This window comes from Geotrypetes seraphini, chromosome 7 (genome assembly GCF_902459505.1).
Source record: "Geotrypetes seraphini chromosome 7, aGeoSer1.1, whole genome shotgun sequence".
In the NCBI taxonomy this organism is placed as follows: Eukaryota; Metazoa; Chordata; class Amphibia; order Gymnophiona; family Dermophiidae; genus Geotrypetes; species Geotrypetes seraphini.
The window spans coordinates 164,273,105-164,289,397 of record NC_047090.1 but is presented as its reverse complement, the minus strand read 5'-3'; the positions used below and the strand labels follow the sequence as shown (position 1 = coordinate 164,289,397).

Sequence of the window (16,293 nt, the reverse complement as noted above, 5' to 3'; positions counted from 1 at the left end):
ACTAATTGTCAGTGCTAATGGGATACAGATGTTCCCTAACAATGTGGATGACGACGACGTCAATGAGTCATTGGCTGCAAAGAGCAGCTGCATGTTGACGGGATTGTTACAATAGGTGAGAATGTCATTGAGTTGAACAGTATTCCGGGGCTTAGGTAAAACATTAACATTATCTGGCAAGACTGACTTAACACTGCTTTTGACAGGCAGTAATTTACTTGCATGTTTCTGTTGCAAGAAGATTAACTTTAAAAAAGAAATTAAAAGATTATTGTCACAATTGCGTCATTTCTCAGCCAGAAACGAGCCACACTCTTATCTCTGGCTTTTTTTCTCCTGCGAGACTTCCTATTTTTTTTTTTTTTTTTAATCGTTTTTACAGCATATGAATAAAACGCTGTATAAAGAAGACGGTCTCTGGTTACACAGGTTGTTATTCCAACCTGCTGGGATTGTTGGAAATGATTTATGGGCATCTGGGTGATCAGAGAGAGGAAAAGAAAAAGCACTGTGGGGAACATGGAGGTTGGACCCAGTGCTGGTGTATGAATTCAAAATCTAATTATGTAATGGATATGGAAGAAGAAAGGAGAGAAGTTCTCTGCAAGCATTTAAATCGGACTGCACTTATTAACACAGCTAATGACTGAAAATAGAAACCATTCAGCTTATGTACTGGCTAAATTTCAGCCCTGGTGAAACACGTCCCTCCGGTAATGCACAGTGTTGGGAGCGTATTGAGATGGACTATAAGGAAAAGAGGTTTCAACAAGGGCCTAAAAAAGCCAGCAAAGAAGAGTCCACAACCCAAAACCACCAGCGATGAGTTTTGTCCGCGGTTAAGGATAGCGGCTGTGGAATTTATCTAGATCAGCCTGTCATTAAGGGCGCCTTTTTACTAAGGTGCGCCAGCGTTTTTAGCGCACGCGCGCGCTAGCCGAAAATATTACCACCTGCTTAAAAGGAGGCGGTAGCGGTTAGCGCAAGTGGTATTTCAGCACGCGCTAGAACCGCTAGCGCACCTTTGTAAAAGGAGCCCTAAGCTTCCTCCATACTGCGGGTACTTCCATTAACGGTTTATAATTTAGTATTTCTGATTTAAGAATTGTTCAGCTGATGTCAACCCACTCAGATTACTACATAATTATGAAGCTATATTGAAATGTGTGTTCCATTTTTGCAAGACTGTGGCAAAACCATTTTCATTTCTACCAGCATGGAATGAAGCTATTTCCTTTCTCCCATCCCTCCAGCTGCCCCTTCCCCATTACAGATCCAGTTCATCTCTCTCTCCCTCCCAGGACCAGTTCATCTCTCTCTCCCTCCAGCTGCCCTCTCCTTTACAGGTTCAATCCATCTCTCTTCCCCTCTCTCCTTTCCTTACAGGTTCAGTTCTCCTCTCCCCTCTCTCCAGCTGCTACCTCCCTCCCTTCCATACAGGTCCAGTTTCTGTCTCCCCTCCCTCCAGCCCCCTCCCCCCTCTTACAGGTCCCATAACTCTTCCACTTTACAGGTGCAGTACCTCCCCTTTTCCTGCTGGTACAGCACATCTGCGGCCTCCTTTCCCTTCTCTTCCTCACCCCTGCTGGCTGCCGCAGTGCACTTTGCTTTTGGCTCTTCACACAGGCCTCCCCTAGGGCCTATCCTCTGCAACATCTTACCCGCCCTGTGTAAACAGGAACTTCAGGTGGAAGAGGAGAGGTCCCGGATCAGTTCTATGTGAAGCACCAAAAGAAAAGTGCACTGTGACAGACAGCAGGGGTGAGGAAGGGAAGGGAAAGGAAGTCACGAATGTGCTACACCTGCGGGGGAAGAGAGAGGAAAGGAAGTGAGGCATATCTGAAGCGTTGGGAGGGAGCACAGTAGGATGCTGGGATCAAAATCATCACAGAATTCCCCACAGCAGCATCCACAACATTCCTCACCTTGGTTCCTCCAGGCCACTGCAATGGTGACTGGGGGAGGAGGTTTGGGTGGGTTTTTAAAAGAATACTTTTTGCTTGGTGCAGTGTGATTGGTTAAGCAGGTAGCCTACTCAGCCAATCAAACTGCACCAAGCAAAAAAAATATGGGTGAGGGCTGGGGATTCTTTGCCTCCTCTGAATCCCTGAGGGCATGCCACTTTTACTTGCTGCAATTTGATTGGTTCAGCAGGCTTCTGCCTCCTACCCGCTCAACCAATAAAATTCAGAGCCCTGCGGTCAAGGTCTTCAAAAGCTTGACTGAATCCCCAACAGTAGAGCCATGCTTTTTGGGGGGGTTTACATTTTGCTTGATGCAGATTGATTAGTTGAGCAAATCATGCCAACTGTGTTTTGGTTTATATGCCAGTTGCAGTGGCTTGTATTTGTTATATATGTTGCTTATTAGTTAACTATTTTACAATAAAATCTCTGCTGATTAACATCTCTGCTGATTGGTGCACGGTGATACTCAGGTTGAAATTTGTACAGTTTAGGAGATACTTGGCTGGGAGGGGCGATCGAGGGGTTCGGGGGGTGTTGTGTCGAGGGCAGGAGGGCCTGGGATCCCTCCTGCCCGTATTGTAGTGGGGGGTGGGGGGTAGGGGGTCCGCCTGGGCAGGAGGGGTTGGGCTCCCTCCTGCCCGATCGTAATCGGGGGGTGCCGCGGGGCAAGAGAGCTTGGGCTCCCTCTTGCCCCGATGTCGTCAGGGAACGTCGGGGTGCCGCGGGGCAAGAGGGCTTGGGTTCCCTCCTGCCCCAATGTCGTGGGGGGGGATGGTGTGGATTCTGTAACCGGTGTTGTTTTTGACAGACACCAATTACAGAATCCAGCTTTTAGGCGAAGGACTGGCTCCTCCTTCGCTTAAAAGCCCTTGTGTTGGACGTTTGGGGCTTAGGCGTTTTTTGGTTCATTATGGGGTATAAGTGTAGACGTCGTGGTGGTCTGGGCGTTTAAACACTGAATGTAGAGGCAGACCATTATCAAGAAAAACCTCCTTTTGGACGTTTTTTTTGGTTATGGACATTTTCCCTGCTTCTGCTTTCAACGTTTAAGGCCTTAGGCCAAAAGGGGACTTAGAATTTTTTTTTTAATTATGCCCCCCCACGTGTTCTTTCTTAATTTCCTTTGCCACAAAAGTATAGAAAATGGCTATCATTCCCCTCAAACTTTGCTTTTGTGACCAGTGCATTGATATTTTGAAATTTACGTTTTTTGCCGAACATTCCAAATTGATTCCAAACTGAGTAAACTTAGGGGCCCTTTTGACATCTAGGCTCAAGCAGTGGAACTTGGATGGAAGTGTACAAGTCACAGATCAGAGGAAGTGTCACCAAGCTTTTTCCACCTTCTTCACCTATCAAGACGGGCTCTGCTTCTGCCACAATGTGACCAGTCTTTTTGAAGCGATTGCAATCGTCTGTAACCCGAAAGAATGGTGTCTCTTCATTGACAGCTCATCCAGGAGCATCAACGCTGTGCGGCTCCATAAAGGAAACAAGTACCCTTCTCTTCCACTAAGTGCACCTCAAAAAGGATTATAATAATAATAATAACTTTATTTTTGTATACCGCAATACCACAAACAGTTCAGAGCGGTTTACAATGTAAGAGACTGTACATATACAGCGAAGATACAATGTCAGGGAATGTACTATGCAGTTGAGAGCAATTTACAATGCAGGGGACTGTACATATTTAGCATAGGTATTAATACAGCAGAAAACAAAGCAGAATTACAGTGCAGGAGTCTGTACATCTACAGCAGCCATATTTGTACAGTGAAAATATGGTGCGAGAGACTTAAAAAGAGTAAGATACAGTGCAAGAGATTGGATAATGCGGTTGTAGCGGTTTACTATGCAAAGATAGATGCCTATATAGCGAGGATAAGAGTGGCAAAATGACAAGTATTAATTACAGGATGGTGTCAAGAGGGGAGGGGTAAGAGAGAAGGATGGAAGGATTGGGTTGAGGTGGGGGAAAGGAGAGATCAGGGGAGGAGAGGTGGTAGGGTTTGGTTATAACAGCATCAAGACTTTACTAGGCACCTTGAAGTATGATTGCCGCTGGGAGGTCATTGGAAACTTCAAAATGGTGGCAATTCTAATGGGTTTCCAAGGCGGTTTTACCAAGTTTCCCTGCTATCTCTGCCTTTGAAACAGCAGAGACACCAAGGTGCACTACCAAAGGCGGAGCTGGCCACGTCGGACCAAGTTCTCTGTGGGAAGAAACAACATCAAATGGGAACCACTGGTGGACCCCCGCAAGGTGCTGATGCCACCACTGCACATCAAATTGGGCCTAATGAAGCAATTTGTCAGAGCTCTAGATAAAGAGTTAGCAGCCTTCAAGGACCACAGATAAGATCCTAGAATGCAAGGAATGTCCCAAGAGGCTAACTAGGAAGGAGAAGGAGGCTTGGAACAGCTTTGTCGCAGTGGTTCAGAGGTTCCTGGGCAGTCACAAGGATGAAAACTATGTGGATTTGGTTGAGAATCTGGTGAAGAATTACAGTAAAATGGGCCTTAGGATGTCTCTCAAAGTCCATGCCCTTGATGTTCATCTTGAGACATTCAAGGAAAACATGGGAGCATACCCAGAAGAGCAAGGTGACAGCTTCCGCCAGGATATACTGGACTTTGAATGCCACTACATGATGGGAGACTACATCTGGGGGCTGATTTGAGGAAAGTGACTTGCAATATAATTGTAAATCTCAAAAAACTACTCACTTCTAAATCTTCTGTGGTGATTTTTGTATACCTTCAATATAAATATGTGTTAATTGTAAATCATGTGTGGCTTTTTATGACTTTATAAGAATGAAAAGATGAAAACTTGGTATTTTCATGTTTTAAATAGGTAAATTGCAAAATTTGATTATCCTGGTCACAAAAGCAAAGTTTTATGGAATTAGCAGACATTGTCTATACTTTTTAGACATGGGCAATTAGGAAGTTACATTTACTGCCCAGGTACAAAAATTGTGTTGCACAGCTAAATAGTTGTGAAAATTTACCCCTAAGAACACAAAATCATGTTAGGAATAGCATCCCCAGAGGCATTCTGTATTTTATTATCTGTCATAGATTTATTCTTGTCGCAGCAAAATTTTGCCTGTTGGTGAAGCAAATGCTTTTGCCCTTGATGGATATATGATTTTTCTTCTGCAGTGAACAAAGTATATGCCAAGCCCGGGCTTCAGTTATGATCTACGATGATACCAGTAAAAAGTGGGTGCCAATCAAACCTGGACAGCAGGGTTTCAGCCGAATCAACATTTACCACAACACCGCCAACAACACCTTCAGAGTAGTAGGGGTTAAGCTACAAGACCAACAAGTGAGTAACCCTAAGATTGCACAGAATATTTTGTATTATTGCACAAATGATATTAAGGGTAAGCTCTTGTCTTTATGGTCTGGGATGTATTTCCAAAAGAATGCAGATGTGTGTTGACATTATGCATTGAGGAAGGGGGGGTTTCAGTAGTCTACGTTATTGCAGACTGTGTAGATATGCTGCAGCTCTTGCAGCCACATTTCAAAGAGAAACAACATGGATAATTAATTTTGCTTTCAATCATGCTTGTAATGTATATATGTTCTACAGGACTGTCCAGGCATCTACATGGGTCTTCAAAACCCAGCACTTTCTCTGGGTTTTGAAAACCACTGAGCTCGGGGCCACGTGTGGAGGGCATCTGCGCATGAGCGGATGTGACATGGTGCCCTCCAGATGTGAACCTGTAGAGACGAGGTTTGTGTGGGGCCAGGGTGGGGGGAGGGGCAGAAGGGGGCAAGGCTGTGGGCAGAAGTGTGGGGGGGGCAAAATGGGGTGGGGCCTTGCATTCTCTTATTTTGAAGAAAAAATATAGTAACCCTGTGTCTACTGTATGGGCACTTTGCATCTGCTAAACGAGGCCCAAAATGTCGTACATGGACTTGAAAATGCAATTGGATGAGGGTTCTATACTCCACTCCACCCCCTACTTCCTGACCAAAACATCCCATGGGTGAAGGCGCGTGCATTCTTTAGTTGCTGTGGCAGGGCAGGGACAATGTGATCGAGAACTTAGCCAAATATCTGGGCTTCCTCGTGTTAGGCAATTCTATAACTGAGTGCCACAACGCCTCGGAAAACTAGGATTGTTCACCCTCGAGAAGAGAAGGCTGCGAGGGGATATGATAGGAGACTTTTAAAATACTAAAAGGATTGGACAAAATAGAGCAAGAAACATCGTTATTCACATCGTCAAATGTGACTCGGACAAGGGGCCATGGACTGAAACTGAGGGGCAACAGGCCCAGGACAAATGTCAGGAAGTTCTGCTTCACACAGCGAGTGGTGGACGCTTGGAACGCTCTCCCGGAGGAGGTTGTGACGGAGACCACCATTTTGAGATTCAAGGACAAGTTGGATGCACACCTTCTTGCAAAACACATTGAGGGATACGGGTAAACAAGGTCTTCAGCAGGGAACACCTGGATTGGCCTCCGCGTATGTGGGTCGCCGGACTAGATGGACCTAGGGTCTGATCCGGTGAAGGCGTTTCTTATGTTCTTATGTTCTTAGCGTAGGTGCCTGGATCAGTGTACCACAAACTTTTTGAAGCCATGGCACACTAAACACGGGGCATTGGCTGGAGGGCAGGTGGAAATGCGATGGCATCATGCAGTGCGCGATGTCATTACATCGACATCCGCACGTGCGCCCGCAGATGCGCACCAGCCGTGGCCCTGAGCTTCCTATTACCGCCAGAGGTGGGGTGCTGGAGAAGGAGAGGTGCGGAGAGGAGAAAAGGCACCTCCACCGGCTGACTGGCTACAGGATGTGCCTCTCGCCTCAAGAGGCGCGTCCTGTAAGCAGCCAGATGGCGCCGGCGCCTCTCCTCCTCGCCAGCGTCTCACGGCATATCTGGAATCTGCCACGGCACACAGTTTGCCATTCACTGGCCTAGATGAATCACATTTGGGCATCAAGATTCTATTATTGAATACTAGTGTAAGTTGGCATCTAAGCGCCTTCCAGCCTTGGCTCCCTTCCGATGTCATGTCCTGGTCCCCTGACCAGGAAGTGACATCAGAAGGGAGCTGAGGCCGGCGCGAGCAGCAAGTGGAAGATGCTGATCACGCTGATGAACGTTTAAAGATACATGCGTGGTGGCGGAGAGGAGGAGAGGCACCAGCGCCCTCCCCCCCCCACACACACACAAAGATGGCACCTGGAGCAGTACTACGCCAAAACATCACCTATTTTATAAAAGCAATATAGGTGCCTATGTGCCTTTATAAAATGACTTTCAGACCATCATTCAGGCATTTCTGCAAAGCAGAGGTGAAGCCAGACCATAAATTTTGGGTGAGCCACTGGGCAAACTGGTGTGGGCACATGTGGTGTCCACATCCCCAACCCTCCAAGCCAACTCAAAGTGTTAAAAATACCCAAGCTTTGGGGATCCTCATGACCCATCAGCTGCAAGGGTTCAACAGCAGCAATAACGCTTACCTTTCCCACTTGCTGCAGCCCACGGCTCTGTCCATTCACTGCCACTGCCCCGCCTGCCCCACGCATGCTCAATTTTTGGGCATGTATGAAACTAAGTGTGTGCAGCAGGGGGGGTGGCCAGCGTGATGTCAGCACTTGAACAGTGCCACAGGCTGGAGCAAGTGGGAGAGGCAGGAGTTTTTGTCTCTGAAGGGCTCTCACAGCTGGTGGGGCTCGAGGATCCCCACCAGCCATAATAAGGGTGCAAGAACATTGGGCCTAAAGTGGGTGGGCTCACCCAACTGTGGCTATGCCTATGGGTACCAACACAGTTCTAAAGTGATAGAATTTGTCGCCGTAGATAACCGCGGGAAACCATCCCATGTCATTCTTTAGTGTCTATCGCAGCCTTAGCTAGTTTTAAGAAGGGTTTGGACAATTTCCTGGAAGAAAAGTCCATATTCTGCTATTGAGACAGACATGGGAGAAGCCACTGCTTGCCCTGGATCAGTAGCATGGAATGTTTCTACTCTTTGGGTTTTGGCCAGGTACTAGGAACCTGGATTGACCACCGTGAGAACGGGCTACTGGGCTTGATCGACCATTGGTTTGTCCCAGTAAGGCTATTCTTATGGTCTTATGTGAACCAAGTATAGGACAATTAAGCCATTGTAACATCACTGATGAGACAATGTGGAATGAGGCATTATGACATCACAATCTCAGCTCTAAAATGTTGCTCTCATTGGGGTTCCGGAATCTTGCTATTCTTTGAGATGCAGGAATGTTGCTACTTCTTAGGTTTTGGCCAGATACTAAGGACCTGGAGTGGCCACCGTGAGAAAGGGCTACTGGGCTTGATGAACCATTGGTCTGACCCAGTAAGGCTATTCTTATGTTCTTACATCAGCCAAGTATAGGGCAAATAAGCCATTGTAACGTCACTGATGAGGTTGGCTCTGAGGCACTGTGGAATGAGTCATTATGACATCACAATCTCAGCTCTGGAATGTTGCTCTCATTGGGGTTCTGGAATTTTGCTATTCTTTGAGATGCTGGAATGTTGCTACTCTTTGGGTTTTGGCCAGGTACTAGTGACCTGGATTGGCCATCGGGAGAACGGGCTACTGGGCTTGACGGGCCATCGGTCTGTCTCAGTAACGCTATTCTTATATTCTTTTACACCAGCATTCTTCAATGCAAGGCTTGAGGATCAGTGGTTGTGCCCAGTCGCTGGACGGCTGCCTACTGTTTACTGGCATGTCGGGGCCAACGGCGCACAAGCACGCTTCTGCGTGGGCACGCGCTACTTCTGAATGGCAACCTCAGTTCTCGCTGGCTCCTTACGAGAACTGAGATAGCAATTCAGAAGTGACACGCATCCACGCAGCAGTGTGCTTGAGCGTTGCTGGCCCCGACATGCTGGTAAACAGCAGGCAGCCCTCCAGCGAAGCACCAGCGACCGGCACAATTAGGAAGTGTCACGAGCCCAAGTATTAGTGCGCTTGTGCGCCGCAGGCCACGACAAGCAGTAGGCAGCCATCCACTGACCTCCACAATTTAAAGGTACTGTCGGGGGGGCATATAAAAGTGATGATTGATTGATTGGGGGGGGGCTGGGACAGAATTTAAAGGTGTCGGGTATATATTAGTATACAATTTGGTTCAGAATGGGTTTTTTCTTGTTTTCCTTCTCTAAATCTGGGCTGCATCTTATGGTGAGGTGCGTCTTATGGAGTGAAAAATACGGTAGACATGTAAATATAAGTGAGACATAAATATTTTAATTAAAAAAAAAAAAAAATTCTTGTCTCTTTGATATCATGGTTTACAAATTGAAGTATCAAGAATTCCAATTTATAAATCTACAAAACAGTCTATATGGGTAAACTCCAAGATTCAAATTGGCGGAGAGAGACTAGTCTGGAAGCACTGGATGGTAGCAGGAATACGAATATTGGATGATGTTATTTCTAATGGTGCTATGCTTGAATTTTCACAGTTGCAACATAAATTTGGTCTTAAAAACTCAGAAAATTTTAGATGGTTGCAATTGAAGCATGCCATTCAGGCGGGGTTCCCTGATTGGAAAAACCTTAATAATCATTATAGTATGAAATTTCTGTGTTTTCAGACAGACTTCTTGGGTCACCAGGCCGCCCAGTGGTACAAAGTGTTAAGTGGATTTACTAAAAAGAAATTAAAAACTGGTTTAAGAGATATTTGGAGCATTGAGATTAAGCATGAAATTACTGCATCTCAATGGCCATGAATTTGGTCTTGGAGGATGAAATGTACGATGTCGGCATCTATGAGACAAACTTGGTTTTTTCTGTTGCATAGAGCGTTGTGGACCCCTTTTAGGTTACAAAAATTAGATAGTTCTTTGTCTAATAGATGTTGGCATTGTCATTTGGAAGCAGGAACTTTAGATCATTTATTGTTTCATTGCCCATTTATTATGAATTTTGGGAAATCAATTTGGGACCAAATTAATAATTTGTTAGATAATCTGATGGCATTATCCTATGATACTGTGATATTTGGCATGGAAATGAGAGCAAAAAATCAGATTTCTATGAATAACAATAAATTATTATTCATAATGACTGGTGTTGCCATTCAGCAAATCACATATAATTGGAGAAGATTGAATTACAACTTTTGGTGGAACTCTCTATGCCATATCTATAAAATAGAAAGATTTATTGCATTACAAAAGGGTTATTTCAAGAAATTTCAGGATATATGGAAACCATTAACAAAATATTGTACGGAGTAGTAGAGTTTGTTTCCCTTAAATTTATTAGTATTAATTGGGTAGGGTGGGGATATTTTATTACATATTTATATTATACTGGATTATATGGTAGGGAAGGGGGGAAGGGGGAGGGATAAGATTTTAAGTAATGTGCAAATGATAGTCCGTAAGTGATATATTTATTGTTAATGTGATTGAATTATGTAACACTTAATGTAATGTTAAAAATGAATAAAGAATTTAAATAAAATAAGACAGACGCAAAGAAAAAAAAAAAAAAGAATTTGAAGTTAAAAATCAAAGATAATACACGTTGTGACTGGAACTCTTAGAGTCATACTAATTGGACTTCTAAAATGCTTTTAAACGTTGAATATATAAAACATAATCCTATCAGTTTTGCAAGAAACTATCCTAGTTGGAACAATATTTCTGTTATTCCCTGGTCTAAAACCAGTTAATATTGGTTTGTGATGTGCCAAATATGAAGATGACAATAATAATAATAATATTTAATGACAGGTGGTGATCAACTACTCCCTCGTGAAAGGCCTGAAGTACAATCAAGCAACCCCTACGTTTCATCAGTGGCGAGACGCGCGGCAGGTGTATGGCCTGAACTTTGCGAGCAAAGAGGAGGCTACCACATTCTCCAATGCCATGCTGTTTGCTCTCAATATCATGAACTCGCAGGATGGAGGTAAAGAACCCATTTTCTATACTTCTCAAATCTCAGCTTGCTTCACTCTGCCGTTTTCTCGCATTTCCTCTCTTGATTGGCCAATTTTCCAAGGATTATTCGAACGCTTTTTCTACAGCCCATAGCATTTGAGCATATGCCGCTTTTGACATTCAGATGCTATAGTCCTATCACTGTGGACACTGGTAGATGTGGTTTTGATATCTGGATAAACCTCTTTTGGACTAAAATATTGTTTAGTTAACCCTTCTTTTTTTCTGATCTGAAGAAGAAGGGTTACCTTTGAAAGCTCATCATAAAATATACTGAGTTAGTCCAATAAAATAGGTATCACCTTCAGGAGCATAGTTATGGGGGGAGGGTGGTCTGCATGGAGTGTCATCTTGGTGGGGGCACCCATACTCCTCTCTGCCCCTCCCAATCCTTACCCACCCACCACTACCATGCGCGCCCCTTCCCAATAAAAAAAAGGTATTACCTTAATTCAGACATGGGCAACTCCGGTCCTCGAGGACCGGAATCCAGTCGGCTTTTCAGAATTTCCCCAATGAATATGCATGAGATCTATTTGCATGCACTGCTTTCAATGCATATTCAATGGGGAAATCCTGAAAACCGGATTGGATTCTGGCCCTCGAGGACCGGAGTTACCTTAATTCCTTTGTTTTGTTTTTTTGTTTGTTTTATTTCTGTATATTACCTTGAAAAGTGGCCTAACATGGCCCACTTTCCTCCTTTCTTTCAGTAGCTGATTCACCAGGGTGAAAATCTGCCTTGAAAGCCACTGAATTAGTACCTCTGAGAGGGCCCTTCCTAAAGATTTGGGCCCTAGGCATATGCCTAGTTTGCCTATGCCTTACTCCTGCCCTGATAGCAAGTGCAAATATTTTTTTGTGTGTGCAGAGACCTAATTTCTGCACTCATTTATAGCGTATGGTGCTTTTGATAGGTCTGGAGGAGAGTGTGGCGCAGTGGTTAAAGCTACACCCTGAGGTTGTGGGTTCAAATCCCGCACTGCTCCTTGTGACCCTGGGCAAGTCACTTATCCCCCATCCACTGCCCCAGGTACATTAGATAGACTGTGAGCCTGCCAGGACAGACAGGGAAAATGCTTGAAGCACCTGTGTGTACGTCGGTATGCAAATCCATTTCCCCGAATGTGTGTCATGTTTAAACTCTAGTTGACACTAATGTTAGATTGCTAATGTTATTTGTTCCGGCTCCTCTGTGATCTGTACCTTCTGGGTTTCAGTGACTGCTCCCAAAATTAGAGCACTGAACACCAACAATTGATTTTGTTGGCTTGAGAAAAAAATTTTCGGGAACTTAGCTTGGCACCAGCAGATGGAGACTTGGTATATTTTAGCTACTGTATTATTTCGCCAAAGAAAACGGCAAGAGACTATTCTCAGCTTCCTCCCCCACAAAAGATTGTGCCTCTTGCTTCAGATGAATAGAGCCAATTTCTTTATACACAGAAAAAAATAACAAGTATATTAAAATGTGTTAAGCTGTTAATTCGTGGATTAGGGCCTATTAACCGCTGTCGCAGGAGCCCACTAACTGCTAGTAATAATAAATAATAATAATAACAGTTTATATACCACAGGACAGTGAAGTTCTATGTGGTTTACAATGATTAAAAGGTGCTACAAATTGAGTAGAGTTAACAAAGTTAAAAGCTAGTGATTAACAGCTCTAGAGATCAGTTATTGTGGAATAAGATTGTACAGGTCAGTTGCCTAAATACTTCAGGAACGGATATGTTTTTAGGTGTCTCCTAAATTCCCCATAAGTATCAGTGAGCATAAGTAATAAGGCTTTAGGTACCTCCCTCTGTTTCTAGGAAACTGAGGAAGGAGCCTAAACCCTGATTGGTCAAGTGAATCAGGTCCTTAGACTCCTCCCTCAGTATCCTGGATACAGAGGGAGGTGCCTAAGGCCTGATTGACTCAGACGCCTAAGGCCCCAACCCTTTGGAGGGGCCTTATGCATCTGAGTCAATCAGAGCCTTTGGCCCCCTCCCCGTGCATCACATGATGCACTGGGGAGGGGAAGGCTACTACTTATATAGCCTACCATTCTGTAGTGGCAGGCCTGGTGCAGGAGCCTGGAGTGGGCTTCCTGCTTCCAAATTTTCAAAAAGGTACCGTGGAGGGGGGGGCGGTTCGGAGGTGGTGGTGAGGGGTGTCCAGTGACAGGAGGTAGTGGGCATCCCTTCTGCCATTTGGGGGGGGAAGGGTTCAAGGGGGGGATGGTGGCTTGGGGATGCCTGGTGCAGGGGAGGGGGCATGGTGCAGGGGTGCTCTGCATGGCAGGAGGGAGTGGGCATCCGTCCTGCCTATTTTTGGGGAAGAGGATGGGATTGGTTTGGGGGAGTCGGTGCCAGGATCGGGTGGGGGGCACGGCATGGGGGTATTCGGCTAGACAGGAGGGAATGGGCATTCCTCCTGCTGTTTTTGCTGCTGCTGGGGAGGTCACAGTGCCTGTTCATGGTGCTGATTCACGGAGGGCTCATTAGGGAGGGTCATTAGTGCAGGCGGAGGCTTTTTTTTTTTTTTTAAACAGATTGTGCGTATTTAACACATTCATAATCTGTGCCGTTAAAAAAAATGCCCCCCCCCAAAAAAAAAAAAAAAAAATCCAACAAACCAGGCAACCTGTCTACCAACAGGTCTGCACCAGTCGGCTATTTTGGGTCGATAGGAGCGATCACGATTTTGTGTGGGTTTTTGGGCATGGGATTTTAATATTAATTGGGTAATTTGCATGGCTGGATCAGAGAATGAGCGATCGCTCGAAGAAACACACGGCCAGCAGTTTTGGGCATCGGGTCGGTTAATCCGATCGATCGCAAAACCGGTTTAGCAACGATCGTTCGATGCTCGGTAACTTTAGTGCATCCCCCTAGTAAGTGGGCTATAGGCAGAATATGGGTTTGGACTCTATTATACAGTGAGCAGACAGTACTTACTTCATGCTTTCATTTGTGCAGTTGGCACAGTGTCACTTAGTACCTCTTCAGTAGCTGACATTGTGCAGGTTCTGTGTGCAGTAATGCACTTGTCCATGCATTCATTCCAGAGAGCATGCTGGGCATATCCCCAACAATTAGTACACAGCCTGTGCACTTAATTCATGTTGATCTCTGTTGGTAGGGTGCATTAAGTGGAAAAACAGTTAAGTTCATTTGGTATTTATTTATTTATTCAATTTTCCTATATCGTTCTCCCAGGAGAACTCAGAACGGTTTACATGGGTTTATTCAGGTACTCAAGCATTTTTCTCTGTCTGTCCCGGTGGGCTCACAACCTAATGAACCACTTCATGGTTTTCCAAAATCCGCATGGGAAAAGCAGTTTTAAATTGCTTTTATATGAGTGACCAAGCAGTTACATGGGTAAAATTGGGGGCTAAAACTGTTCTCTTTGTCTGCAGGTAAAAGTATCCATACTGGGATCATTATTCAAGGTGATTTAATCAGGCAGGAGAACCTAAATGATGATATTCGGCAACACTTAGCCGAATATCAGCACTAACTCTTGAGGGTGACCGAAACAGGGTTTTTTTTTTCAGTTTTGAATAAAATTTGCCATGAAAATGGTACCTGCATGCTCCCCATGCCCTGAACAAAAGTGGGCCCCATTCCATTCGTCCCCCCAAACATAAGCGGTCCCCCATCTGCGAACCCCCCCAGGCCTACCTTACAAACCCTGGTAGTCTCATTGGGGCAGAAGTGATCTCCAGCTGCTCCTGCCCTTGCTAGCTCTGCAGTCAAAATGGCCGCTATGACTTCCCACTCTGGTTCATGAGGGCTGCCCACTGGTTTTGTTCAAGATATTCCTAATGAATATGCATGAGATATATTTGCATGCACAGTTTCAATTAGGTGCAGATTTATCTCATGTGTATTCATTAATCAATATATACACACACTGTGGGACAAAATTACACACTACTACAGCCTCAATTAATTCAATACTTTTGATTATTAGAAGTCATAGATTCTGTTACATATATTCATTAATTTGTTACTAATTTCAGCATACATTTTTAAATAATCATCACTTGCCATAATAAATTTAAATACTGATTTACCCTATTAAAATACTACAATGCAAACCCTCCCCCCGTCAACCCAAGAATTCAGTCAATGTTTCAATCAATGTCCCATTTCTTTCACAGTTTTCTCCTCCAATTCATCCATACGATATGTCCACCAAACATTCACTGCATTGCTGTATCGATCTTCAACACTTGACTCACTGGATACCGATCAAAAGGCCCAGCTGATGATGCTCTCCATTAGGTTAACTCTCAAAAGACTCTCACAGTCACGCCCAATACAGGACTGTGTTTTGCTCAATAGTGTCGTCAGGAGCTGTGACTAAGGAGGGCTCACACTATGCTCTTAAACATATGCTTCTCCAGCAGCAGACTGAGAATTTTGAGTCAGACACTATCCAGGAACATCTAGGCTGAATATATGAATAAATGTAGCAGAATCTATGGCTTCTAAATAATTTAAAAAAATGTTTATTCATTAGGGATACCCTAAATCCGTGACTGGTGTGAAATTATTGAGGTCCACATCTAGCCATACTGAAATCAAATCATAGGTCTCATCTAGGATGGACTGCATATACTGTGGAGGTGAAGGCTTCAGTGTTTGGATATGACAAGTATAATAGCAACATTTGTGGGATGGGACTCCCACCAGTTGTATATATTGTACCCATGTAGTCCCTGCAATGTGTGTATCTGGAGGGAGGGGGTGGGCATTGTAAAGACAGAGGTATAAAAAGGTTGGAGTTGGTCCAGAGGAAGTCTACTAAAATGGTGTGTGGTCTTCATCACAAGGCATATGAGGACAGACTTAAAGATCTCAATATGTACCGTATTTTCACGCATATAACGCGAGCGTTATACACGATTTTTACAAACCGTGCATAACCGTGCGCATTATACGTGTGAGCGCGTTTTACAACTTTTTTTTTTCAATCCGTTCCGGCATCCCCCCTGCGAACCGGCATCCTCCTCCCCGCTCGCGTCACCCCCCCCCCCCCCCCCGCGATCCTAAATCCCCACCAGCACCGCAAAACATCTCTTACCCGATTGGGCACCGGCACCGGCACCAGCACCAATGCACAGGATGTGCCAGTGCCCGAAGATCCTCCCTCGTTGGGCTGGGCTGGGCTGGGCGGTGCGGTGCGGTGCGAGAGAGATCCTCCTTCTTCCTGCGCCGGGCTGGACTAGGCTTTGAGCATTTGCGCATGCTCAAAGCCTTCTGGTCTCACTCTCTCTGAGATAATCTTTGAGAGAGCGAGACCAGAAGGCTTTGGGCCCGGCACAGGAAGAAGGAGGATCTCTCTCGCACCGC

General features: G+C 45.0%; 1 protein-coding gene across 4 annotated transcripts in view; it reads left to right on the top strand.

Annotated features, from left to right (window-relative positions):
- The window catches only part of EVL (Enah/Vasp-like), a 257,967-nt gene that overhangs the window by 158,483 nt on the left and 83,191 nt on the right, over positions 1–16,293 (top strand). For all 4 annotated transcript variants that reach the window (XM_033952987.1, XM_033952986.1, XM_033952984.1 and 1 more), the window contains exons 2-3: positions 5,139–5,307; positions 10,736–10,913. In XM_033952987.1, the coding sequence (XP_033808878.1) occupies positions 5,139–5,307; positions 10,736–10,913 (347 nt within the window). The remainder of the gene's footprint in view (positions 1–5,138; positions 5,308–10,735; positions 10,914–16,293) is intronic.